We start from the raw sequence: 27,923 nt of genomic DNA, 5'->3' as shown, positions 1-27,923 counted from the left end.
TATAGCGATGGAAATTTATAGCTCTGCAATTTACTTCTGTGTACTTGGGCTACTGAAAAGATTTACCATATACAGTACAATCTGCACAGTACAGATATAGCACCTAATTAAGAATTAGTGCTTTTTAGAGTTGATTTTTTTGCAGATAAATGTTTTCCCATGTATATTTGTATTAAAGTGGCAACTTTATATACAGCAATAACTGCAAATTTAATTTGGGTTGGTCTCTGGGACCAGAGATTTATTCTTCTGAGCTTTTGAATCATGCTAGAGCCCATTTTCAAGAAATTTCTCTACTGTAATCTGTGGTTTGGGCTGTTCTAGTGAGTTGTGTTTATGTGTTGCCTTCCTACTGGCTGATTGGTGTGTTGATGGCTGGCGATTGGCTGTCTTTTCCTTGTGGGGAGAAAAACCCAGCCAACTGTCAGCCATCAACACACCAATCAGCCAATAGGAAGGCACCACACAAACACGACTCACGGAATAGCCCAAACCACGTATTCCAGTAGGCAAATTCCCTGAAGATGAACTCAAGGATGAATCCAAAAGCTCCGAAGGGTAAATCTCTGGTCCCAGTGACCGACCCAAATTCAATTTTGCATCATTATCCTGGGACACACATATTTGCCTTCACAGTAATAACCAATAAAACAATACACAAAAGAAACTATATCTTTCTACTGCACCATTTATAATTATGTTTAATCAGTCTTTTACACAAAACAGAAAGGTTTAAAATCCATCCTTATGTAAGTGTAAGTGGATATGCCTGCCTATTGACTGTGCCAATCATTCAAATGGGTTGTTCAAAAAGTGAAGTACCATTCCAAACCAATTACTCAGAACACTGAAATGCTAAGGTTCTTTTTTTGATGTTCTGAGCATACAGGTGGTCTCTGTTAACTCATTCAGCGACCATTCAAACTTGTGATTGTGTTGAACAAGTGATACTAATTGACAGGTCTTTGGAGTTCACATGTCCCCTGTGGTCATGTAGCTGCAATCTAGGCACCCAGCACCCACCTTGTGACTATGGTATCATAGTGTCTCATGGTCACCATCTACAACTTCTTGGCAGGTTTCTGAAAAGTAAACTCCATGAAGAAGTTGCCAGGAGAATGCAAATGGTGACCACCAGACATTCTTGCTTAATGACAGGAACTGGGAATGCAAGAATTGTTGTGGCTAAGTGATGTGGTCATGAAATTTCATGCTTTATCTCATCTCTTAAAGATGGCAATTCCAGTCCAAATTGCTATAATTAAATCTAAGCTTTACATGTAAGGCACTTATGACTGGAACTGCAACTGAAGGCAAGTTCCTGTGTCTCTGAATAGCCTATTCCAGGGGTAGACAAAGTTGGCTCTTCTATGACTTGTGGACTTCAATTCCCAGAATTCCTGAGCCAATCATGCTAGCTCAGGAATTCTGGGAGTTGAAGTCCATATGTCATAGAAGAGCCAACTTTGCCTACCCCTGGCCTATACAATCTAATGTATTTATGTTTATGCATGCATTTGTTCATGTATTTTTATTGACATACAGAAATGGAAATAAATTTTATTTTCACAATTGAAAATGTTAAAATATATGATTTTGTGTAATGGCAAAGGTATAGTATGCAATTTCTGGCTATTGTATTTACTTTTAACCAATTTAAAAAAGCTTTATTCTAAAACACTATACCCATTCCTAGTAATCATTAGACATACTATAATTTTGAGATACACAACGCAAATAGCTTTCTGTCCGTCCATCCATCCATCCATCCATCTATAATTCTTGTATTGCACTTATACAGCAGTATGGGAGGAGCGGTTTTAATCACAAATATAACAAGCAACACCCTTCTCTCTTAAAAAGAATTGTTAGATTGATATATTTTCTTCACTTCTAAAAATAGATACTGAATCAACCCAGAAAATGATAGAAACTGATTCATTTACCTCCACACTTCATTAAAAAGATAAGCAATTTTGGATTTACGCTGCAAATAATTTATGTCATGTTTTCATAACTTTGAAACAAGCAATGTTTTTTTTAAAATAAAATTCCAGTGTGCATTATGAACAAGGAAAACATGTTACAGTAACAAGGGTTTATTAAAGTCTATGACAAGTGATTTTCATTTTCCAAGTTGTTCACACTCAAGTCAGCCTGGAGCCCATGGAGTAAATTCAGAGATACAGACCAGTAAAGTTCATGATAACATTATTTCAACTCTGAACCTGATAGAATATTCTTACTTGTTGATCACAATGTTGACCCACATTGTTCCAAACCTTATTAATGCAGATTATCATACATTTACAATTTATTTATCCCAACATGATTTGAAAAAAAAAAAGGATTTCAGACAGACATATTTCTATGTTTCTCTGCAAATGACTACATGTGATATAAATGCTTAACAGACATTGGGAATACTTGGAGCAGCAAGGCAATTAAATGATGCTTGATGGATTGGGGTTGGGAAAGTGTGAATAATTCTAATTAATGACACTGAATATAAGTTACGCAGGATAATACGTTTGGTAGGTTTTCAAGGTCTACCAGCAATAAAGGTTGTTCTAGAAATCTATTTTTTTTTGTTTCCATAGGTTGCCTGTGTTGTATTACTTGATACTTTTAGACAAAAACAAGCAACCAATTTGCATTCTAATTAATCTATGGGGTCAAAAGGAAACACGCTTAAGTGCTCTACCTTAAGTGAATTCAGCCCTCCTGGAATGACCTCAAATGTCCTCTGATTTAATTGGTAGCACAATTAGTTAGGTGTTAGTGTAATTTAGTATTCTCAATCTATGTAGACCTCTGCTGTGAAGAAACTGACAGCCTTTCGAGCCTTTTTCACAGCAAATGTAGAGACCATTAATAGAATAGAATAGAATAGAATTTTTATTGACCAAGTGTGATTGGACACACAAGGAATTTGTCTTAAGCATAAAAGGCTAGCATCCCACCCATACCCAAGGAGTGTACAGTCTGTTCCAAGGCTTAGAAGCTTAAAAAACTGTAAATATCATCTGATATAATAATCTATATTTATTACTTAATCTTTATTGTAATGATTATAATCTAATTATAAAAGTAATATGTACAGTTGAAAACTATTTTTAGGAGAAAGAGAACAAGACAAAGTATAGTTATGCCTTAGGGTTAAGAACATGCAATTAATGGATGACCCATAGTTATGAACTGAGCAAAATTTAGTTTGAATACAAAATGGTTCACATTTATTAATATAATACTATTTTATTTATGTATTATTCAATAATACTATTAGAGTTTACATACAAATTTGTCTTAACAGACTGGGAACAAAACTCATTAATAAACTGGAGAGCACTTTTATGATTTTTTTTACATAAGTATATATGTTTACCTATCTAGATTTAATTTAGTGTGCATGTCTTTTCTAATTTTATTTAGTTGTTTTAAAAATGTTCTCTGACGGGATTAGGTTTTTAAATAAATACTAATAGTAATGTTTTGAAAGCTTCATAAAATTATATGAAAAAATAAAATTGGTCAGTACACAAATAAGACAAATTGCCAATGATTCAAAGGGTTTTTTGGCACGTACAAAGAATATCCTGCAGAGAATATAAGAGAGATACTCCAAGCTATAGCATCAAGTACCAAAAATGTAACAAATATGAAACAATCTTTTAATTAAATGTTTAAATGTAGAATAAGAAAATATTGAAGAACTTTGGACTGGTGCATGGAGGGCTAATAAAGCTGCCAATATCTATTTAGTAATTAGGAGAAAACACTTACTTAAAGGAAATGAGGAAGGTCGACAATTGATATTTTACTTTAGAAGATTCCAAAGTCTCTTAATGTGACCAAGAAAAAATGCATACAAATGATATCTTTGCAGGTGGATTTGTGAGAATAAGAGTGGAAAAGTCAGGTTGGCAAAAATGGGATTTAAGAGTACCCTTAAATATTGGTGGTACTGGTAAAATAAGAGAACAACAAACCTAGAACAACAAACAAAACAGACATACTATAGAACCTATTCATTTATTTGTTTAAACAATTATTTGTTCACACTTTCACATCAAAGTGGCATTGGGTGGCATATAAGAAAAAAAGCCACAAGAATTTAACAAACAAACAAACAATGAAACCACAATCAGTAATCCCAACTCATAAAGAAGCTCCAACAATATTTAATGGAAGGGACTTGGCTAGATCTGGAAGGGAGAGTTAATGACATGAGAAAGGGTGATTCCACAGTTAACTTGGCTCTATGCCACGTAAGGATTTATCGGAGGCATTAATCACCTTAATTTGCACCTGGAGACCATACACAATTCAAATGGGTGATGACTAAGGCATTGTGAGCAAGTATGCAAAGCTAAGGGCTGTCTTTTTTTCTAAAAATGTTAATATTTAATAAACTATTCATAGTTATTAGTGATTCCTAGGCTAGGGCTCCCGAAAAAGTAAAGCTCTCTTCCTATTATATACGGTAATTTGTTTTCACTTTTAATTAGCTATTGCAGTATGAATTTTCTTGGTATCTAGGATTGACATGTATCCACTATAACGTAATTTGGTAGAAAATCAACAGGAATGCTTTCTCATCTGTTTTTACAAGAGGAAAATATACAGAAATGCACAACTTCTACCTTATCAAATGGTCATGTTTTAAATCATTAACAATCTTGCAAGCAGACTTCTGTTCTGATTTTGTAACTGAAGTTCAAGATTAAAAGGTAACTATTCTTAAATGAGAATAATACATGTATAATTAATTAATATACAATTGCTGTTTATATTATTAATATACAATTAATAATATATTAATTTGAAATATACTATTTCAAAAGCAAAATAAAAATTTATTATTTTTATAATATTTAATCATATGAATCTTAACACAGAACATGATTAGAGGGGGGAAACAATGTACATATCTTTTAAATAACAGCAAAACCCAGTGAAGGTGAAGCAAAATAACTTAAAAGTGTTTTCATAAAACAAGGAGATGGTCTTGGCTGAGCCAAAAGCATGATATTATAGAATAGAACAGAAGTTTTACATAGAAATTACTGAAATTACATCAATAATTGAGACTATTTTTTAGAAGACTCTCACAAGATCATGGATTCATACTGTAACAGATTGATTGGGTATAATTATTCAAAGACAGGACTATACCCTAAATTTCTGTTATAGAAAACTTACATCTGAAGAGAGAGACATTCAGTTGCCTAACTTCTACTACACAGACATTTTTCAAGATCCTTTATTTTATGAAAGTGTCTCTATCTACATTATAATTGACTAAGCTGGAGCTCCATTTTAATTTATATTCTATTCATAATGATGTTTCAAGGTACATCAACTTTCAAAGCCACTGAAATTTCAGTTTGGGCCCCTCTCTTGTTTATTAACAATTTTAATACATGAAAAAGGACTAGAAACATAGAAACAATTGTAATTTATTTATTTATTTATTTTATTATTTGGATTTGTATGCCACCCCTCTCCGAAGACTCGGGGCGGCTCACAACAAGTGAAAAACAATCCAATACATAATCCAATTAATTAAAATATTAAAAGTTTTTTTAAAAAACCTATACTAACATACACACACACAAGCATACCATGTATAAATTCAGCGGGCCCAGGGGGAGATGTTTAGTTTCCCCATGCCTGACGGCAAAGGTGGGTTTTGAGAAGTTTACCGAAGGCAGGAAGAGTAGGGGCAGTTCTGATCTCCGGGGGGAGTTGGTTCCAGAGAGTCGGTGCCGCCACAGAGAAGGCTCTCCCCCTGGGGCCTGCCAACCGACATTGTTTAGTTGACGGGACCCGGAGGAGGCCCACTCTGTGGGACCTAATCGGTCGCTGGGATTCGTGCGGCAGAAGGCGGTCTCGGAGATATTCTGGTCCGATGCCATGAAGGGCTTTAAAGGTCATAACCAACACTTTGAATTGTGACCGGAAACTGATCGGCAGCCAATGCAGACTGCGGAGTGATGGTGAAACATGGGCATACCTGAGTAAGCCCATGACTGCTCTCGCAGCTGCATTCTGCACGATCTGAAGTTTCCGAACACTTTTCAAAGGTAGCCCCATGTAGAGAGCATTACAGTAGTCGAACCTCGAGGTGATGAGGGCATGAGTGACTGTGAGCAATGAGTCCCGGTCCAGATAGGGCCGCAACTGGTGCACCAGGCGAACCTGGGCAAACGCCCCCCTCGCCACAGCTGAGAGATTAATATGTCTGTAATTTTAAAACATAATTGGCAAAGGCACTGTTTGAGCACTGGTACTCTGCTCTGGCCATACATATATGAATGTAAATGGAATGAATGAGTGCTTGTGTTTTTAATAATCGGGGGTTTAGATTTAGTTAAAATTTAGATTAGTTTTAATGAATTGGGTTTCTAATATGTCTTTTGTATTATTCCCTGAGTCTATGGAGAAGGACAGCATAGAAATACAAATAATAAACAAACAAACAAACAAACAAATAGTTTACAGTTTGGACAGGCCTGGAATAAATAATAACTGAAAGATACTAGAGAAATTAAACAGATTGCATACCAAACTGAATATCTGTAACATGAAATGTAAGATTATACTATATGAATGACAATATCCTTTTTTTTAACTATATGAATGACAATATCTTACAGGAATTTAAATTGAACAATTGTGGATGGTTTCTGTATTATTGTTTTCGTACTAATATTTAAAATGCCATTCACAGCAAATGTTACATATTGAACAGACTTTCAAAAAGACACCAACATTTCAGATGATTATTGAAAGTTGGCATTTGTTAATGATTATGTTCTGATTTATAATTGCAAATCTTTAAAATATCAGTTAGCAAAAATATGTAGGTAACCTTTAAGCAATTGGTTAGGTATTGAGCTACATGGAAAGCTTAATATTTCTCTCTTCTTGTTGTATTCCTAATGACCTAGCCCTGTGGAAGGGACAAACTTTTGAAAATAAGATTCCCTAATTTTGAAGCTTCAAATATGAAAGCTGTTTGGAGAATTTTTGCATGAGTTCTGGGTATAAAATTCTGGACAACTAGATTTGTGGGGGAAATTGTTTTGAATACTACATTATTTTATTTTATTTATTTGTTTTGTCTAGTATATAATATAGGTTTGTGAAGATATAATAATAGTAATATACACGAATAAAAGATTGGAAAAACATTAGGAATAATATAGAAGAAATAATAATTGGGAATAATAGAGTTCATATTCATGAAGCTAGTAAAACATAAAGACATTAGGATAGGGGACGGAAGGCACGCTGGTGCACTTATGCACGCCCCTTACTGATCTCTTAGGAATCTGGAGAGGTCAACAGGGGACAGTCTAAGGGTAAAATTTTGGGGGTTAGGGGATGACACTACAGAGTCTGATAATGAGTTCCATGCTTCGACCACTCGATTACTAAAGTCGTATTTTTTGCAGTCAAGTTTGGAGCGGTTTATATTAAAGTTTGAATCTGTTGTGTGCTTGTGTGTTGTTGGGTTGAAGCTGAAGTAGTTGTTGACAGAGAGGACGTTGTAGCATATGATCTTATGGGCTATGCTTAGATCATGTTTAAGGCGTCGTAGTTCTAAGCTTTCTAGACCAAGGATTGTAAGTCTAGTTTCAAAAGGTGTTCTGTTTCGAGTGGAGGAGTGAAGGGCTCTTCTGGTAAAGTATCTTTGGACATTTTCAAGGGTGTTTATGTCCGAGATGCAGTGTTGGTTCCAAGCTGATGAGCTGTATTCAAGGATGGGTGTGGCAAAAGTTTTATAAGCTCTGGTTAGTAGTGTGAGACTGCGATGTTGTTGCAGTGGGCTTTGGCACTTCGGTCATTTGATCTGAGTATTCCAAGGTCTTTTACAGAGTGAGGGTTGTCTAAAAGGTCTTGTTTATTCAGTTTTTATTTGGTGTTCTGATTCTTTTTGCCAATGTTAGGGACAGAGCATTTGTTGGTTGAGATTTGTAGTTGCCAGGTGTTAGACCAATCAGAAACAAAGTCTAAGTCTTTTTGGAGAATAGCTGTGTTACTGGTGGTGTTGAAGAGTTTAACATCATCGGCAAAGAGAACACAGTTGCTTGTGATGTGATCACAAAGGTAATTGATATAGAGTATGAAGAAGGTTGGTCCCAGTATGTTCCCCCCAGCCTTGGGGGAAGCCGCTTTTAACAGGAACGGGGTTGGATATGGCGCTCCCTATTTTGACAACTTGTTGTCTGATGATGATAAATAAATGATTTATTTATACTCTGTGCAATTGTTGTCCATGGGGTAAGATGGGGCAAATCATGAAGTATGTATTTGATGATGTAAAAGGGAACGTTTTACTCCTGCATAGCTCAACTTTTGTCTCCTTCAGAAAATTTAATTCAGTTTCTGACCACCATCCTTGTTTGATAATACCTTTTACTTTTATTTATTTATTTTATTTGTCAAACATGTATAGGATAGTAGTTTGCATAAACATAACATAACATAAATAAAAAGTGATAATAAAAGAGGACAATGGGACAGTGATGGTAGGCACAATGGTGCCTTATGCTTGCCCCTCACAGACCTCTTAGAAACAGGGAGAGGTCAACTGTAGACAATCTAAGGTTAAAGTTTTTGCGGTTGGGGGAAAACTTCATAGTCTGGTAGTGCATTCCAGGCATTGATCACTCTACAGTGTTTCCTCAATTTTCGTGGGTTCGAACTTCGTGAAAAGTCTATACCACAGGTTTTCAAAAATATTAATTAAAAAATACTTCGCGTTTTTTTCTCCTATACCATGGTTTTTCCCACCTGATGACATCATATGTCGCTGCCAAACATTCGTCCGCCTTTAATTTTTTTTTTTAATAAACTTTAATAAATAAACATGGTGAAATAATCCAAGTGGTTGCTAAGGGAATGGGAAAGCACAATTTAGGGGTTTAAAATGTTAAAGGAAGGCTTGTAATACTGTTCATAGCCAAAAATAGTGTATTTACTTCCGTCTCTCTACTTTGCGGAAATTCGACTTTCGCGGGCAGCCTCGGAACACATCCCCCACGAAAAGTGAGGGAACACTATATTGCTGAAGTCGTATTTTTTGCAGTCAAGTTTAGAGCAGTTTACATTTAGTTTGAATCTATTACGTGCTCATGTATTTCTGTGGTTGAAGGTGAAGTCGTCATTAACTGGAAGGACATTTTGGTGTATGATTTTATGAACTACAGTTAGATCAGATCGCCGGTGACGTAGTTATAAATTGTCTAATTGCAGTATATATAATGAAGTTATGTAAGACCAATAGTAGAAATCTTTTAAAACGTTTCAAAAGAAATTATTCGGTTTAGATAAATGGAAGCGTCAAGAATAGTAGGCTGTAAAGGAAAACAAATAACTTATATTATCACGTCTTCCATTCATACTTTTTGAAAAATCATGTAAATATTCCTGAATAGCATTTTGGTCAAGTGTGGCTCCCTCCTCATACAAGTTAAGGCTAAAATAATTTTAAAACTTGGAATAATAAAAGCTTGGCTAACACATTTTAAAATCTTTTAAAGGCAAGATTTTACAGGCTGTTGAAAACCAAAGTGTCCGTTTCTATTTTTAAAGAAATACTTCAAGCGCAGTATTCCTCAAGTTTCCTTGTTCACTGCTATGGTTGACTTTGAACAGTTGCTGAATGAATGATGGTTAATACTTTTTGTATTTATTTAATTACTACACTGTGACTTTTACTTATTTTCTAATAAATATTATGACTCAGAAGTCTGGAAGTGCTTTGTATTTATTATTTCTCATGCAGATTAGTTGGAGAAAGTCTGAAAGTTGGCATTCATTGTTGTGCTCTGTGGTAGCAGCCCACTCAGTAAGTGATCCAAAACCATACAGATGAACTCTATACTGACTTCCACATCCCCCCCACCCCGTCCCAGCCCAACACCTTCATTGCTATACTATAACGATTCCTTGAAAAGAGTCTATATAGTGCATTGCAGAAATTTAAATGGGAGAAAGATTATTAAGAAAAGAAATACTGACTAGAGGTTTTTTTCTCCAGGAAAGAGTGCAAACTATTCATCAGTTGAAGTTGAGCAAAGATGCTCCTAGCAACAGCAACCCTTGATACTCCAAGAGGATGTTGGATTCTGCATTCTCACTCTTGTTCTGATCGATGAATCTGATACACAGAAAGAGCATAAACCCATCTAGAATAGACTGCATCCAATCTCAGGTTATTTTATCTACTCATCAAAGTATATCACATTTTTCCAGGAACTTGTTAACCTGCATATAGTCCATTACTTATCTCTAGAGAAGAATTCAGGATTTTTTAAGACCAGATCTGACAAGGAGAAATAGAGTGTGATATTTTAAACACAACTTTAAGATCTAATCCTAACTTTGTTTTCCTTATCTAATAGCTAGAATAGGGTCTGTTGTTAAAGCTAGACCTAATTATATCTATGAATAGATATTTTAAAGGAACAAAAAGGCAAGGAAAACATAACATTAAAAAATGGTATTATTATAATGTAGTGTGTTTCATAGTTCCCTCTAAGCTGAGCAGTGAGCAATCGCTCACTTAAAAATCATCATCAACTCAGAGTTTTTCAAACCTGCCCAGAAGCCGAGAGGGAAAGAGTGAGAGGGAAGGAGAGAGAGAGGAAGAGAGGAAGAGAGAGAAACAGATAGAAAAGAGAGAGGAAGGAAAAGAGAAAGAAAAAGAATGGGAGTAAGGAAGAGAGAAAGAAAATCAAAATCTAGTTTGAAACTAGCTCAACTATTTAAGTGGCATTTTGATATTGATAGAGTTGCCCTATTATGACCTCACTGTTATAGACACACAGTACAGTATTTTATTTTGAAATTCTCTGAGGCAAAACAGGGTGGGTTTTTTATTTATTTGTTTATTTGTTTGTTTGTTTGTTTATTATTTATTTAATATTTCTGTGCTGCCCAGTCCCGAATGGACTGCCGCTCAGACACTATACTTTTCCGCCCACCCCCCAAAAAAATTAGAGGGAACACTGGTGTGTTTCACAGGCATTTTTATGCAGATGTAATATAATCATTTTTCAAATAACCTGAATGTTAACTAGTTCAGTAAGGTGAAAATGAAAGGAGATAATGGAGAAGCCACAAAAAATGAAAGCAAAAAAATGATTATGCAACTCAATAAGTGACATTTGAGGCAATTCCTGAAAGGATTGATTAGCGAAAACACTACAGGTAGTCCTCAACTTATAACGGTTAGTTTAGTGTCCGTTCAAAGTTACAACAGCACTAAAAAATATGACTGATTTTCACAAATTCAACTTTTGTAGCATTCTCATGACCATGTAATCAAAATTCAGATGCGTGGCAACTGATTCATACTTAAGACTGTTGCAGTGTCCCAGTGTCATGCGATCACCTTACTATTCTGCTGACAAGCAAAGTCAATGGGGCAGCCAGATTCATTCAACAACCAGGTTACTAACTTATCAACTGCAGTGATTCACTTAACAAGTGCAGCAAGAAAGTTCATAAAATGGGGCAAAACTCACTTAACAAATGTTCTGCCGGGCTCTCTGGTAGGAGCCTCCCAAAAATTCAAGGGTACAAATTTCAGACACACACACGTTTGTCTCCCCCACATCCACCTGCACATTCCTTGGGGCAGGAGCTGGGCCAGAGCTAACCACAACAACAAACCTCACACTTAACAACAAAAATGTTGGGCTCAATTGTGTCGTAAATTGAGGACTCCCTGTATTACCTCCTTAGCTTATGCAACATGCTAGAATTAAAATGCCCACATTTTAAATGGCTAAAAACTCACTAGTTTCTCCAATTTTATTTCTTGAACTTCACCTTCTTAGCAATCATTAATTCCTAAACATTGAAAAAATAAAGAGCAACTCAAGCACTTTTTTTGGTATTTGTTTTTGTGTGACAATGTGATGGGACTAAGAATGATAATTCAAATGGATCTTAGCCAAAATGATTAATTATTGAATAATAATTATTGAATTATTATTAATTATTCTTCAATAATATCACCTAAGATTTATAGTTATATTGAGCATTAACCATGAACTTTCCGGAGTTAAGCTTTACTCGTCTAACCATACATTTGAGTGTAACTGTTACAAACAGATTAGTCAGTATCCTTTTAAAACACACATTAAATTTAAATCCACCATATTGGAATAGACTATAAATAAGCAGGTGTCAAGTCCTATTTGTCGCAGTTTTTAAATTGTTAATCTACATAGAACTGTACAAGTTAAAGGAATCCCGTTTCACTCATAAAAATAAAACGCTATTAGTAGTATTAACTTTTATAAATATATAGTAAAAATCATGAAGGATAACTACTGAGTGCATAGCTTACTTATAAAACAATCAAATCTATGGCAATGTGTTGTTGGACAAATAAGTAGTGCTTTAAGAAGTTAAAGCTTAGCTTTCTATCTAATATATTTTTGTGTTCTTTTACCCCAAGACTATATATTTGATGCATTGTTAGAGGAGTATCTTAAGGCATGAATAATGTAAAGCAAAGTATCAGTAATAACAAGTATAATACAAAATTAGCAAGTTTAAGTCATACATGGAATTATTTTTAAATGGTTATATTTCAAGGTGATGGTAGCCCACTTAAGACCGAATATTAAGGCAAACAGCCTGTTATTTCACCAATGGATATTAAGATACCTAAGTTAATGTGAAAACCGCAGATTAATTTAAGAACACAAATTCAGAATATTTCCTTGCAATATTTCAAATCTGTCTACAAATATATAATCAGGATTAATCTTTGTTTCTGGTTAAAAACAAGTTTTTTAAAAAGTCTCAAGAAGACTAGCAAGCAAGAACATAATCCTAACAGATTGACACAGATCAGATTTCACAAAAATATATAAAAGCCTAGCGCTGATATATATGGGCTAACTAGATGAAATGTTAAAATACTGAATCTTTAATATGCTACTCATCAGTATAAATCAAACCAGCCCAACGTATCTGTCAATGCTACTTTCAAATTCATTTTAAAACTGAGACTTTAAAAATACTATTAATTTTCCTGAATCTACGTTCATAGTTTTTTATTCCTAGCATGTTACTGCAAGAGCAGGGTCTGTTTTTTGTCAGATCAACAGAGTTTGGATCCACTGGTTGTGACAGGAATTGATTGACTGGCTTGTCACCCGCTGTTGTGGGCGTAGAGTGTGTGACTAGTTCAAGGTCATTCAGCTGATTTTCATGCTAATGCAGAACTAGAACTCAGTCTCTGTTTTCTAGCCTGGTACCACTAGATAGAATAAAGTTTCAAGTTTATAATTCATTTAAAATACTTACAGCTACAAAACGTAACTATACAAATACTTGAACTAAATAGATGTTAGAAAGAGTTGTTTCTGTTTATGTATTACATTTCATAGATCAATATAGTTAACCAATCCATACCCAAAGCACGCTAGGTCAAAGTGATCATTAACATGCCTAAAATTTATTCTACCAGAATCTATGAATTTCAACATATGTATTAGTATGGATTCCATTTCTTTGCCGATATATTCTAAAATTCTTGAATTCTGTCAATATCAACTTTCTAAAAATAAAAACCGAACCTATTTTAAATTCAGGGAAATAACCGAGCATTAAAGAAAAACTACCATATAAAATGAATGCAGCTCTAAAACCATTACTTTAATCATCAAATTGCACATTAAGATGCACACATATTGGATAGTTTTCCATCTTTATTTTGGTGGGTTATATTTTGTTGGTAAGCTTTCAAGCTAGGTGAATTCTGCAATTTCTACCTTTTATTTGGAAGCAGACCAAGAAGATTCCAACTTTTGGTGCTAATTTGATTAAAATATTTCTATATATATAGAAATAAAAATAACAGCAGTTTTTTTGGCACACTATTATGCATTGGCATCCTTTGGTCTTGAAAGACCATAGTATCATGCTCTGGACTCCCCAGGGCATAAGGCCTGGGTAGGTTAGTATGGAGGATAAATTGTTATCCAAGCAGCAGAATCCAATGGAATGACAAAGGCCAATGCGATTGATTCCAGGAATTATCAGAACATGGCTGTACACATTCACAAACTGCTTCAAGGACTCCGGCTCTGGATTTTGCCTCAAGGTTTACTCCTGAAGCCTTTTCCAATGATGGATATAGCCACAAGGCAGTGGAGGTTTGCAATCAGAATTTCCTTTCTCCTAGTGGTTGACCAGGGCATCTTCTGTGTCTTGCTGTGCTCTTAGCGTACCACATCGCTTGCAGAGACCGTCTTCATGACTGTTGATCTATTCTAGTATAGATCAAGTTGTTGGCCAGGGTGTGGCCGCTGTGCATGCTATAGCTACTAAGAGCCACAGGTGAGTGACAGGTGAATGAGCTGTCCTAAAAGCTGCCCTAAATAAGCTGCCGTAAAAGAACACAACATGCCCCTACACCCATACACCCCCGGCACACTATTACACTGTTTCACTATATATCTGCATATATAAAACTGATTACATTTACTGCACAGCATAGATATACAGGCTTCTAATGAATCAACTTGCTTTATGGATAAGTCTCTTAAATCAAAAGGACATTACAGTAAGGAACCACTGTTTTTCCCACATAGATCCACAGTATAAAGAAGCTAATGGCTTGCGGATAATGCTAAGATTTTTTTGTTTCTTTCTGGAAAAGAAATCTCATTCTAAAGAGTTATTTGAGCATGGTGAGTGTACTATATGAAATTAATCAATTAAAATTAATAGTTGACTGCCAATTATTCTCAGGTAGAGATAGATAAATAGATAGACAGACAGACAAAGAGACAACAGGGTGCCTATTATTAATCAGGACTAATTGGCACAAGCAACAAAACTCCATATAATGGCCATCTTATCAACATCCTTCTTAGGTTTCATCTCCTAAGGTTAATTTATAATATAGATTACTCTCTATGCTTTGACCAGCTAACCTGAATTCTTTGATAGTCATTTTAAAAGGTTTTGTTTTTCCTTTCTTTTAAGGAGAAAACAACTGCATTTTGAAAAGAATGAAAAAAAAATCTGTTGTACACTTTTTCTTTCTTTCAAAGTAAGAGATCCTTTGCATACTTTGAATGGTGGAGAATGCAACTTTGATGAGATAGCCAGGAGCTGTCTTAACTACACTCTTCCATAATTTAGCAACACACTCTTTGTATTCTCTTACCTTTATGGTTTTGGTCTGGAGTCTGAGTCCATTTAAAGTGTTAATGGCTTTCTCTGCATCCTTTGGATCAATATAGTTAACAAATCCATACCCTAAACTCTGCCCTGTTGAAACATAAGAAACAAAACAAAACAAAAAAGGACTCAGTATTCTTTGTAGCACATATGTACGATTTCCAAATGGGGGATTAAAGTTCTTTCCTCTGGTACCATTCTTAACCTAAAAATTCAACCCAATCCAGAAAGCATACCTGTACAATCTGCACTCCTAAAAATCAACATTAAAAAGGGGGACCTTTTGTGTATGGTAATGCTGATTTTTCTACATTCCACAGGGGAGTTAAAACTGAAAACTGCATGAATTAAAAAATACTTGAGTGATCACTCTTACTAAAGCTTTTTTGTATGTGAATTACATTAAAAGAACAGATGACAAGTAACAGGTAGCAGCAGGATTACATGCATAAATTCATTAGCTGTGTGATATTTTAATTAGCAGACAGAATTTAAAAAATGGTGATACAGCAATGCAAGTTCAACTGAAAATGGAAAAAAAATGTTATGCTTACACCAGGCAATCTTTAAAAGCCAAAATCTTACCAATGAAAACATGTAAGAGAGATCTGTATTTCCTTAACCTTCACTTATGTTCTAAAATTTAGAACATTCATATACTGTCCTTCAACAAGGGATCAATTTACATAAACAAAGCAGAACATAATTTTCAGAAGATGAAAAACTAAAATGTAAAGGCCAATGAATTAACTGTTGCTTTGACAACGACAACAGATCAGAAACATCAGAATATTATGTGCCAGCACATCTTATTTTGTACTCTGCACTGTTTTCAGGAGGTGAAATAACAAATAATAATAATAATAATAATAATAATAATAATAATAATGAAACAATAAAATTATTTTTGTATTTCGATGATAGAAGCCGTTTTAAGCAGTCAAGACAATTTCAACAACTTTTGTTTTATTGGTAGAGTCTGTGCTTAGATTTTAATGGTCATTTTTATCCAGAACCAACAACATAGTTCGGTAACGTGATCAAATTACAAGATTCACAAAATTGTGGGTTCACCTTGGCCCTGTAGTATAGTGAGAAAAATTAACTAAGAAGAACCAATGTCACCATAATTTTCCCTTTGCTTGTTTTCTCACATGTGCTTACAAACATATTTGTTTTAGAGTGTATATCAGCACATGCATAATTACACATTAATTTTTCCTTCTGTTATCTCAATCTGCTGAGTTTGAAAAATGACAATAGCTCTCTATCCACATGTATTCTGTCCTTCCGGAGAGAAACTCGAAAATTTTATATTTATATATTACACTTTGGTTTTTTGTCCAGCAGTTTTTAATTATATTAATTATAAAATATGAGTGCATAACTAAATCTGGCCAAGTCACAGGCAAGCATCTTTTAATGTGAAAAGTTAGTGCATTGTGACTTAGATTATTATATATTGTATCTTTTGTACAATGTCATCTTTAAGATTTTAATTTTATTATTTTATGAATCTATAGAATGAGAATGACATTCAGGATGAGATCCAATATTATCCTCTTGTGTTTTCTTCCGATTTTACAAAATGTCTGACTGTCGTTGGGATTAAATGTGGACACGGCAATAGAAATTGCATCTAGGCAAAATGAAACTGTATGTTTTCATGTTAAAACTGACAGTATAATTCATCATGCAAGAGCCAACATAATAGAGTGGTTGAAAGACAGGTCTATGAAAAAAGAAAAGTGGCTTGAAAGTTGTGGAAGATTCTTTCTGATGAAGTTCTGTACATGTAGAAAATGTTTGATTTTAATATAAAACATGGATTCTAAGAAATTGTTTCCCCTAGCTGAACTCTACAAAGTCAATCAAAAGATGAAAAGGTCACTTTGAGTCCTAGGATTCAAGTCCTATATGTGATAAACATACCTCTGTGGATTGATTTGGCTGTTTGATCAGGTTTGTAAATATTTCTAATCATGTGCTATTCAGTTATGAATGAATTTCTCAGTAAATGGTTTTATCAAGCTAAAGTCAAGAATGTTTAGAATTATAAACTTCTCCTATTTCACCAATAATTAAAATTCTGGGATCTTAATATTAAAACCAATGAAGATGTGCTCCAGCCTTTGTTTCCAATTCTTTAACAATGCTTTCCCAGGGCTAGCAACTTGATATTCACCTCATTTTGGTTTAAACAATAGAATCCCATATTTTTAGCTTAATAGAAGTAGATTTCTCATACCATCAACCTCTGCTCTTCCCTCCCTTTGTTCCAGAGGAAATATTTTGGGGTAGACCTGAGACAAATTTCTGTTTTCTTAAACCATAGCTGCCTCATAATTTAAAGAACAAATTTCTATGTCACCTGACTGAAAACAGGGTCACTATCCTAGTATTTTCTCAGTGTGCAGGGTCTGTTTTTCTGATCAACAAATGTTATTTCACACAATCAAATTCAGCAAATGGGCCTGACTGGATGATTTTCGTGTCTGTATTAATTGTGTACAGTGACTTTTACTTTTCCTCATGGGCATTTGCCATCAATATTAACAGTGTAGGATGCTGTTTAATAAAGTACGGCCATACCACCTGTAAGCAAATTTCCTGCATTTTTTCTGTAAATAGTAATAACACTCATTTGTTGCCAGAAACTCCTCATGTGGTCAATGCAGTCTGCATTGGTTGCCGATCTGTTTCCGGTCACAATTCAAAGTGTTGGTTATGACCTATAAAGCCCTTCATGGCATCAGACCAGAATACCTCTGGGACCGCCTTCTGCTGAATGAATCCCAGCGACAAGTTAGGTCCCACAGAGTTGGCCTTCTCCTGGTCCCATCGACTAAACAATGCCGTTTGGTGGGACCCAGGGGAAGAGCCTTCTCTGTGCCGGCCCCGACCCTCTGGAACCAACTCCCCCCAGATATCAGAGTTGCCCCCACCCTCGTCTTTCGTAAGCTCCTTAAAATCCACCTCTGTCGTCAGGCATGGGGGAACTGAGATATTCCCTTCCTCCTTGGCTTATAAAATTTATGCATGGTATGTCTGTTTGTATGATTGGTCTCTTAAATTAGGGTTTTTAAAATTAACTTAAATATTAGATTTGTTTATATTGTCTTATTATTGTTGTTAGCCACCCCGAGTCTACGGAGAGGGGCAGCATACAAATCTAATAAATAAATAAAATAAATAAACAAGGGAAACACAATGTGCATATTCAATGACATATAAGGGCTGCTTGACACATTTAGTGGTTGGCAAGCATTCAGTGCCACATAGTGCTAGTGGGCAAATCATTTTGTAAAATTTTGAATTGCATAGGCCTATCATAGCACACTCCAGTTATCTCCTTCCTGCGCAGCCAGATTGCATTCGCCCTCACATCTACTGCCGCTTCAGCACTGACCTGAATGATGAAAGCGCTTGGGCTACTCTTTGGATACTTGGTCTTACTGATATTGAAGCTCAAATTGAATTGCACCTCAATATCAAATACTTTCCAAATGGTAGCTGAGAAAAGGATCTTATTGGCATAAAGCAAAACCCAGGGCGAACTGGCGATACAAGTAATGTGCGATGTATCCATGACAACAATGAACAGCAATGGTGAACCTTGTACCTAACCCTTGTGGATCTACTGAATTTCTAATTTCTAATTTAAATTAGCAAAGGAGTCTGTGAGACAGACATTTTGACAGATCCACTGTATTAGAAATACAGGTATACCGTTCAGAGTTGCAACAGAATCGAAAAAGCTTACTTATGTCTTGTCCTCAAAGTTATGACTTCCATATCAACCCCATGCTCATGTGATCATATTTTTGTCATTTGGCAACTAGTTTGCATTTACAACCAGTTGCAATATTCTGCGGTAATGCCATCATGTTTTGTGACTATTTAATAAGCTGGATTTGGATCTACAACCCCATAAATTGCTTAACAACTACTATAACTCACTAAACAAGTGTCATTAAAAATGGTTGCAAAATCAAATCTGGTTATGTGATGGCTTGACTTACTTTTGCAAAAACTTCTGGGCTCAATTATTAGTCACAAATTACCTGTGCTGAGAGAATGAACTGGCCCACAGCCAGAAAAATAGTAATGATCTAACTGAAAATAATGAGATATTGTTTAAATTTTAAAATGGGCCTTTAAATTTTTTTCTTGAGTTTCATTTTTAAAAATCTCTAGAAATCTCCAGAAAGCAGAAAGTCTTCCTTGGATATGATACTTGCCAATCTGTCCCAAAAAAGCTTCAGAAGTTTTAATGTTATTTAATGAAAGTGTTTGCAACTAGTCTAATTTTGGAACATATTTTTCAGTTATGTTTGCTGAAATTATTAGTACATTTGCCTAAATTATTTGGTAATAGATACTAATTAGATTGATTGTGTGCTTGCTTTTTAATATTCTGGGGTTGTTTTTTATGAATTTTTTAAACTTAACATTGTAATTGGATTGGTGGGTATTGGATTTGTTATTATGTATTGTTTTTACTTGTTGTGAGCCGCCCCGAGTTTGCGGAGAGGGGCGGCATATAAATCCAATAAATCTAATCTAATCTAATTATTATCTATTATAATCATATTCCTATCACCCATTTCCTCCAACTTATGACTGTATGACTGTAACTTGTTGCTTGTATCCTTAAGATTTTTATTAATATTGTTTCCTCATTGCTTATTTGACCCCTATGACAATAATTAATTGTTGTACTTCATGATTCTTGACAAATGTATCTTGCTCTTTTATATACACTGAGAGTATATGCACCATAGAAACAGAAACATAGAAGACTGGCGGCAGAAAAATACCATATGGTCCATCCAGTCTGCCCTTATACTATTTCCTGTATTTTATCTTAGGATGGATATATGTTTATCCCAGGCATGTTTAAATTCAGTTACTGTGGATTTACCAACCACGTCTGCTGGAAGTTTGTTCCAAGCATGTACTACTCTTTCAGTAAAATAATATTTTCTCATGTTGCTTCTGATCTTTCCCCCAACTAACCTCAGATTGTGTCCCCTTGTTCTTGTGTTCACTTTCCTATTAAAAACACTTCCCTCCTGAATCTTATTTAACCCTTTAACATATTTAAATGTTTCGATCATGTCCCCTCTTTCCCTTCTGGTCCTCCAGACTATACAGATTGAGTTCATTAAGTCTTTCCTGATAAGTCTTATGCTTAAGACTTTCCACTATTTTTGTAGCTCATCTTTGGACCCGTTCAATTTTGTCAATATCACCAAAGACAAATTCCTTGTGTGTGCAATCACACTTGGCCAATAATTTATTGGCAATAAAGAATTCTAATTCTAATTCTAATATCAATGCTTTCTTATTAATTTGTTTTATTCCCAATCTAAAATTGAAAGCAAAGGGACACACTGAGATCAGCTTAATTCTTGATCATTTGTCAAGTCAAAGAGCTTCTTCACATACTCATATATATTTATATATATATATATGTCTCTGTGAGCAACATAAACACTGCAGTATATATCATATTCCAACACAGTGATATATCAGTAACCTCATGCTTCACATAAAACTGTTTCTCTCTTATATCTTTGAACTAGAAAACATAATTGTCTCATTTACAGTTTTACTCTGCAGTTAGCAGATTAAGACATAACAAAACCATATGAAAGTTACAAGAATGAAGAAGGAGATTTATTTAATTCTATCCTTTTTTGTTAATGACAGTCATTAAGTGTTGTACCTCATGATTCTTGACAAAAGTATATTTTCTTTTATGTACACTGAGAATATGCACCAAAGACAAATTCCTTGTGGGTCCAATCACACTTGGCCAATAAAGAATTCTAATTTGTACATAAAATTTCCATCTTCTTTATTTTATTTGGTAGCAGAATGACTCCTAGACTCTAAGACTTTGCTCAGACTCTTTCTCTCAGACTCAAAGATATCTGAAAATATAGTTTTGGGAACATGACTATGAAGGCTGTTATGGTACCAATCTGGCACCCTAGTCAAACAGATTTTGTTGGAGAAAAAATGTCTCAAGAGTGCAAAATCCATATTTTTAATCTCTTGTCCAATATTACAAACTTTTACTTCCAAGTGAATAAGAAATACTTCCTCCAACAGTCTGCAGTTTCCTTCCTAAGAGAGGAAATGTGAAATTTTCTTTTGAATAGAAATTAAATTGTCTGCTTCATCTTGGAAGCTCCCTACTAAGTATAAAAATGAAGGAGGCAAGTAGAAGAATGCAGAGCTGAGTTAAATCTGAAGGAGTTATTTGAAGTTAACAGTTTGAATGATACCTAGGTTGAATTCAGGGTTATATGGGAGATAAATTGAGGGCCTGAAATTTCTAAGTCACACGAGATACTTAAATACAGTGATACCTCATCTTACGAACTTAATTGGTTCCTGGACGAGGTTTGTAAGGTGAAAAGTTTGTAAGACGAAACAATGTTTCCCATAGGAATCAATGGAAAAGCGATTAATGCGTGCAAGCCCAAAACTCACCCCTTCTGCCAGCCGAAGCACCCGTTTTTGCGCTGCTGGGGTTCCCCTGAGGCTCCCCTCCATGGGAAACCCCACCTCTGGACTTCCATGTTTTTGTGATGCTGCAGGGAATCCCAGCAGCGCAAAAACAGGTGCTTCGCTGGCAACGGAAGTCTGCAGGTGGGGTTTCCCAGTGAGGGGAGCCTCAGCGAAATTGCAGCATCGCAAAAACAAGTAAGTCCTCGAAACCCCACCTCTAGACCTCCGTGTTTTTGTGATGCTGTGATTTCGCTGAGGCTCCCCTTGCTGGGAAACCCCACCTCCGTACTTCCGTTGCCAGCAAAGCACCCGTTTTTGCAGTGCTGGGATTCCCCTGCAGCATCGCAAAAACACGGAAGTCCGGAGGTGGCATTTCCTATGGAGGGGAGCCTCAGGGGAATTCCAGCAGCGCAAAAACGGGTGCTTCGCTGGCAACAGAAGTCTGGAGACAGGGCATCCCAGTGGCAGCGGCTTGGGTTTGTAAGGTGAAAATAGTTTGGAAGAAGAGGCAAAAAAATCTTAAACCCCGGGTTTATATCTCGAAAAGTTTGTATGACGAGGAGTTTGTAAGACGAGGTATCACTGTATTAACAAACGTTACAATGAAAATGTTGCCTAGATAAAATTTCACTTCACCCCAACTAGTAAAAATCAAACCCATTACCTCTTCTAAAAATCTAGAATTATTGAGCAAGTGCATAGCTATACTGTATATATGTGTGTGTGTGTGTGTGTGTGTGTGTGTGTGTGTGTATATATATAGGTACAGAATTATGATTCTGGGATTTTACAAGTTATTTCATAAATTACAGAACAGAGGATTTATGGAGAGTTCTTTTTCTGTACATATTTGAAGGGGATATACAGATAACACTGAACAACAAATATTTTGCTTCCAAAACACTTTTGAGAGTTTCTTATTGATTTTTGGCTGCTAACTACAAAAATAACCTGTAATTTTACCTCTTGCAGTCTGTTTTATATAAACTTATTTTTTACACAATAGCAATGTACACCCTTTAGTACATATTGAGTATGCTACACACATGAAAGAAACATATAAAACATGGAACTGTTACCAAAGTGCAATTGGAATATTTGTGGAAAATAAGAACAATGGCTCTGCTGCTTGGAATGCAGCTTAGATATACCAAGTACTGTTGCTATCCCATCCAGTCGTGGGATTCAAATTTTTTTCTTGCTGGATTTCCCCCCCCCCCCCCGATGGGCATAGCTTGGGGTGTCATGTGGCTCGGTGGGCATAGCCAACTTGACATCACTCGTGGCCACACTCACTCAGTCATATGACTGAGCCCCCACCAAGCCATGCCCCAGTAAGGAAAAAAAATGCATTTAAAGCTATTGCAGCCTTTCTTTCTACCTATTTTCTGTCCAGGCCTGGTCTAATCTGTCAAAGACCTCCTCCTGCATGCCGCTCACTCTTCCTTTGCCAGTTGCATATGTCACCCCGTTTCCCCTCTATCACAGGCCCCAGCCCAAGCCCACTTCCTCCCCCATGACCACCTCTTTCTTCAGGTTTACCTTCCTCCCATGGCGGCTGGTGGCAGAGGGGAAAACAAGCTCTCTTTTTCAATACGACTGCAAGAAGCCTCCTAGCTGCCACTTCTTTGCCAGCTGCTTTCCAGAAGCAACGGCCAACTGGAGGCCGCCGAAAACGACCAGAGGTCTTAAATGCGCAAAAAAAGCCTCTGCCATGCTGTGGTCAGCAGGCAATGGGGTGCGCACGTGCAGTCGGCATGAAGAAGAGGGTGGCAACAGCACAACAAAGGCTATTTTGGCAAGTTTGTTAGACTTCTGGTAGTTTTTGGCAGCCTGTAGCCAGCCACCACTGCTGGGAAGTGGCTGGAAAAGTGGCGGCAGCAGGGAGGCTTCTCGCAGTTGCACGAAAAAAGCTTGCCTTCCCCTCTGCCAGCAGCTGCCGTGGGAGGAAGGTAAGCCTGTAGAAAGAGGCAATCATGGGGGAGGAAGCAGGGTTAGGGCAGGGGTCTGTGAAGGAGGGGAAATGGGACAATACGTGCAATTGGCCAAGTGAGTGCCTTGAGGCTCTGGGACAAGGTCAGAGGCAGACAATGGCATTTTCCCTGACTTGGCTGAGGCGGGTGGCAAGTGGGTAGAGGCTCTGGGACCTCAGGGAATGGCCCATCCCTGGATCCTGGCCCACGGCAAAGAGTGAATGGGCAGCAAACATATATTTCGTGATTGAGAAGAATGGACGAGGCATGGAGGTGACTGGTGAGGCGATTAGATGGGTTATGTGGTAAAGTCAATATATATAGGGCAGGGATGGGCAGGGTGAGCATCGAGCGGGAGGGCAGGGTGAGCAAGCATCAAGACAAGCGAGCGTTGCGGGGGAAAGCAAGTGCAACCGGGTATGACCAGTGGCCATTGCTACTATTTCAGCGACCCAGGCCAAATTTTCCCTAGCGGTTTGCCCAAATTGGTGTGAACTGGCTGAATACCTTTGTTCCCATGTGGGAAACAAATGGCCACCCCCACCCCACCCCCCAAAATGTGATTCCAGAACAAAAAAACTCCATGGCACATGAATCACTTGTTGACCTGACAAAATATTTTTGGTTCCACTTCACATAAAACTCAGACTGATGAAAAATTCCATGAAAGTGATGAACAAGGAAGGTGAAGGTTTTTGTTGAGACATATTTCCAAGAAGAACTGGTGCCAAGATTAAGGAAGGCATTTTTATTGGTCCACAGATCAGATATGTCATCAATGACAAGCAATTCAAAAATCTGGGGCCAGAGAAAATTGCCTGAAAAGCATTCAAGGATATCATCAAACATTTCCTTGGCAACTACAGAACGCCAAACCACATTCAGTTGGTTGACAAAGTTCTTACAGCATACCAGACCATAAAGTACAATATGTCATTGAAAATTCATGTTTTGCATTCACACTTAGATCTTTCCCAAAAATCTAGGAGCAGCAAGTGATGACCATGGTGAAAAGTTTCACCATCATGAAAACACTTTTGGCCATGTTGAACTCATGCAATATGTCAGAAATCTTCATTCAGTGACCTGGATATGGTCCTTCCCTGCCTTGTTGGTCACACTGTCTGTCAGTACCAGCACATGCTGGTTCGGCAGGAGGGCCGCGAAATGTTTCAGAGATAGAAACACAAAACGAAGCTCCTGTAGGTTTATGCCAAGTCCTGTTTCTCCCTGTGAACAGGTTCCCTGGGCACCTTTGAACCTGCGTGGGCTCTTTAAGGGCAGGTGAATTGTGAAAATGGAGAAGTCTTCAAGGAGGAAAAAGCATGCGTCCCTGGCTACAGACTGAATCTTGAAGAGGGGAGGATTGTGGCACAGGGGGTTCCGTTTATACCTTTTCAGACTCAATCCTGATTGGCTAAAGGTGGTGTTTCCCCATCCTTGGAGACATGCTCCACCTATTATGGAGAACAGCCAAAAAAATCTGCAGCATCACTTGAATACATCGACATTGGCAAAATCTCAATCAGTCAATTGAAAAAGGTAGCTTTACTTTGAACAGTTTACATTTCATGAAAATATGTTTAACACCACCAACCAATAGCATGTACCACAAATTATTGGGAAGTACTAGGTGAATAAAAATGCTGAATCCAATATCGCAGTGTGCAAAATCAGATACATTTACTATTCTTTGCACATATAACATACCTTTTACACATTACCCATACAACTACAGCAAAATTCTAAGAGCTATTTTAGGACTGTTCTCCTTGGGAATAAGTAACTATAGCTGCAATCCAAGGCACTGTGATTTGGGAATAGTTTCCAATGAAATGAGGTAATATTATTATTGAGTAAGAGGCAATGAAAGTTAATTTAGGCTCATTAATTATCTTTAAGAAAAAAACACTTTAATATTTTTTACAGGGTAATTATGAAACAGCAATGCCGAAGAGAAAAAAAAGATAAAAATGGAACAGGCCTAAGAAGAATTGATATGATAATAAAAATGAATAAGCGTTCAAACATGTCACCATATTAGGAATGAATTATAGAATTGTAAAATTGGAAAGGATCACGAGGATCATCTACTCCATCACCAACCTTGTGATAAAACTATTCACAGGTGGTCTTTGATGTATTACCCCAATTGGGACCAATATTTCCATTGCTAAGCAATGCAGCGGTAAAGTGTCAGGCAATCGCTGCTGTGCCAGTTGATACTGCTAATCAAATCCTATACTTGTTACGCAAGGCAACTTCCTACTGGCATATCACAACCAAGATCAATCAGCAAACTGGCAAAAAGGTAAGTAGTGAGAAGCTGGCAGATAGGTAAGTAGCTGCTGACAGATGGCAGATAGAATGAGCGGATACATGGGGGTGGGTTAGGAAGAGTGTGTGGAGGTGCATAAGAGGTGCTGTATGGGGAGAGAATACAGGGTGAGTGACAGGTGCCACATGGATTGGGGAAGGAAGTAAATAAATTAATGAACTACATGAACACCTGTTAGCACAGACGAACCAGCTACTGACAGCCGACTCTCACCCAGACTGGTTAACATAGGAAAGGGCAATGCTAACCATTAGAGACCCCCACAAGGCACCAGTACCGTCAAACTACATCATATTATTATTATTATGTCAGTACAACACAGCAAACGAGATCACTATGCTGAATTTCGTATTTCATCACCAGTCGGGCGCTTCCCAAGCACGTAGGAATGGGTGATGTAGCGGCAAATTATGTTTGCCGATCCCAGTAAAGCGGCCTTTTGCAATTGACAGATGGAGATTTTGTCAATTCCGATGGTTTTCAAATGTCTGCTGAGATCCTTTGGTACTGCGCCCAGCGTGCCAAGTACCACTGGGACCACTTTCACTGGCATTATTATTATTATTATTATTATTATTATTATTATTAATTAGATTTGTACAATCTAATAAATAATAATAATATAGCCAAGTTAATAAATAATAATAATATAGCCAAGCTATAGGACCACATGGGTCAATATATGAGCACAGGTCAGAAAGTCATTGAAAACAACACAGAGGCTCAAAAATCCAGTTGCTCATAGAAAGACAGATGGTCCAAGACTCAAGGTTTAGAAAGATTAATCAGAACACAGCTTGGGTTGAATTCAGGAAAGTTAGGTATAGTGCAGTATCTGTACAAGAGTATCCCAAGTCCAGAAGGGAGATTCCACAAAAGGTTGTGGAGAGTAGGAGGGCTAAATTTCAGTGGGATTTCCAGATCCAGATGAACTGGTAGGTACTGGCCGATCAACCAGATATCATGATAGTAGGTAATGACCAGAAGACATCAGTGGTGATAGATGTAGTGGAGCCAAGTAAGAGCAACATCATGAAGAAGCATGAGGAGCTGGAGAAGTACCAAGGCCTGAAGGTGGAACTAGAGAGGATGTGGAAAGTAAAGGCCAAAGTGTCCCAGTGATGACTTGGGACTATGACTCCTAAGCTGGGAGAGTGGGTTTGACAGACCCCAGGAATAACATCAGACGTTTGTCCAGAAGAATGCAGTGTTAAGAATGGCTAAGATACTGTATAGAACTCTCAAATTCCTAAGGACCTGTCACTGAGAAAAACATGTATCATCTATAAGTGCGAGAAGTGGGTTTTTTTTAACTGAAAATAAAATAGACTCTACCCCCACCCCAGTAAAACAACAACAATTGTGAGATTCTGGATTTTGAAGTATATGCAGCAAATAAGATCTTTTTCTCTTAGAATTAAAAAGCACAGAAGTGTAAACAAGTTCATGAAATATATAATAAAACGGAGAAAAAATTAAAAATCCTCACTGTTGTGTCAACTAATTAAAAAAGGACAAAAATTATTCTCTGCTAAAGAATCAGGGAATTACATACCACAGAATTAAAAAAAAACAAATAGCTCTGTTTAGATGTGAGTTTTGCTTTTGCTGATATTCTAAATTCTCTCAATTCGTCTCAGCTACCATTGTTTATCCATAGATGAATCAACAAAATTAAAACTGTTACAAATGCAGGCAATTTCAAGAAAATGAAAACAGCATTGTTTTAAAATTTACTATTAAGAAAATAATTGAAAGAAAATTGAGAACATTTAAGTTGCAGACTTCATAGGTTTCTGGTAGTCATTAATAATCTATATGCATTTCAGGAGTGAGCAGATTTAAATCTGTGTTGGGGGGGGGTAGTG

General features: G+C 36.6%; 1 protein-coding gene across 5 annotated transcripts in view; it reads right to left on the bottom strand.

The window, feature by feature from the left end:
* Positions 1–27,923, bottom strand: part of ELAVL4 (ELAV like RNA binding protein 4) — a 127,789-nt gene that overhangs the window by 15,218 nt on the left and 84,648 nt on the right. For all 5 annotated transcript variants that reach the window (XM_070745846.1, XM_070745847.1, XM_070745848.1 and 2 more), the window contains one exon: positions 15,209–15,312. In XM_070745846.1, the coding sequence (XP_070601947.1) occupies positions 15,209–15,312 (104 nt within the window). The remainder of the gene's footprint in view (positions 1–15,208; positions 15,313–27,923) is intronic.

The sequence above is a fragment of the Erythrolamprus reginae genome, chromosome 3, assembly GCF_031021105.1.
Source record: "Erythrolamprus reginae isolate rEryReg1 chromosome 3, rEryReg1.hap1, whole genome shotgun sequence".
In the NCBI taxonomy this organism is placed as follows: domain Eukaryota; kingdom Metazoa; phylum Chordata; class Lepidosauria; order Squamata; family Dipsadidae; genus Erythrolamprus; species Erythrolamprus reginae.
The sequence above is the reverse complement of the archived record's forward strand: the minus strand, read 5'-3'. Positions and strand labels throughout refer to the sequence as shown.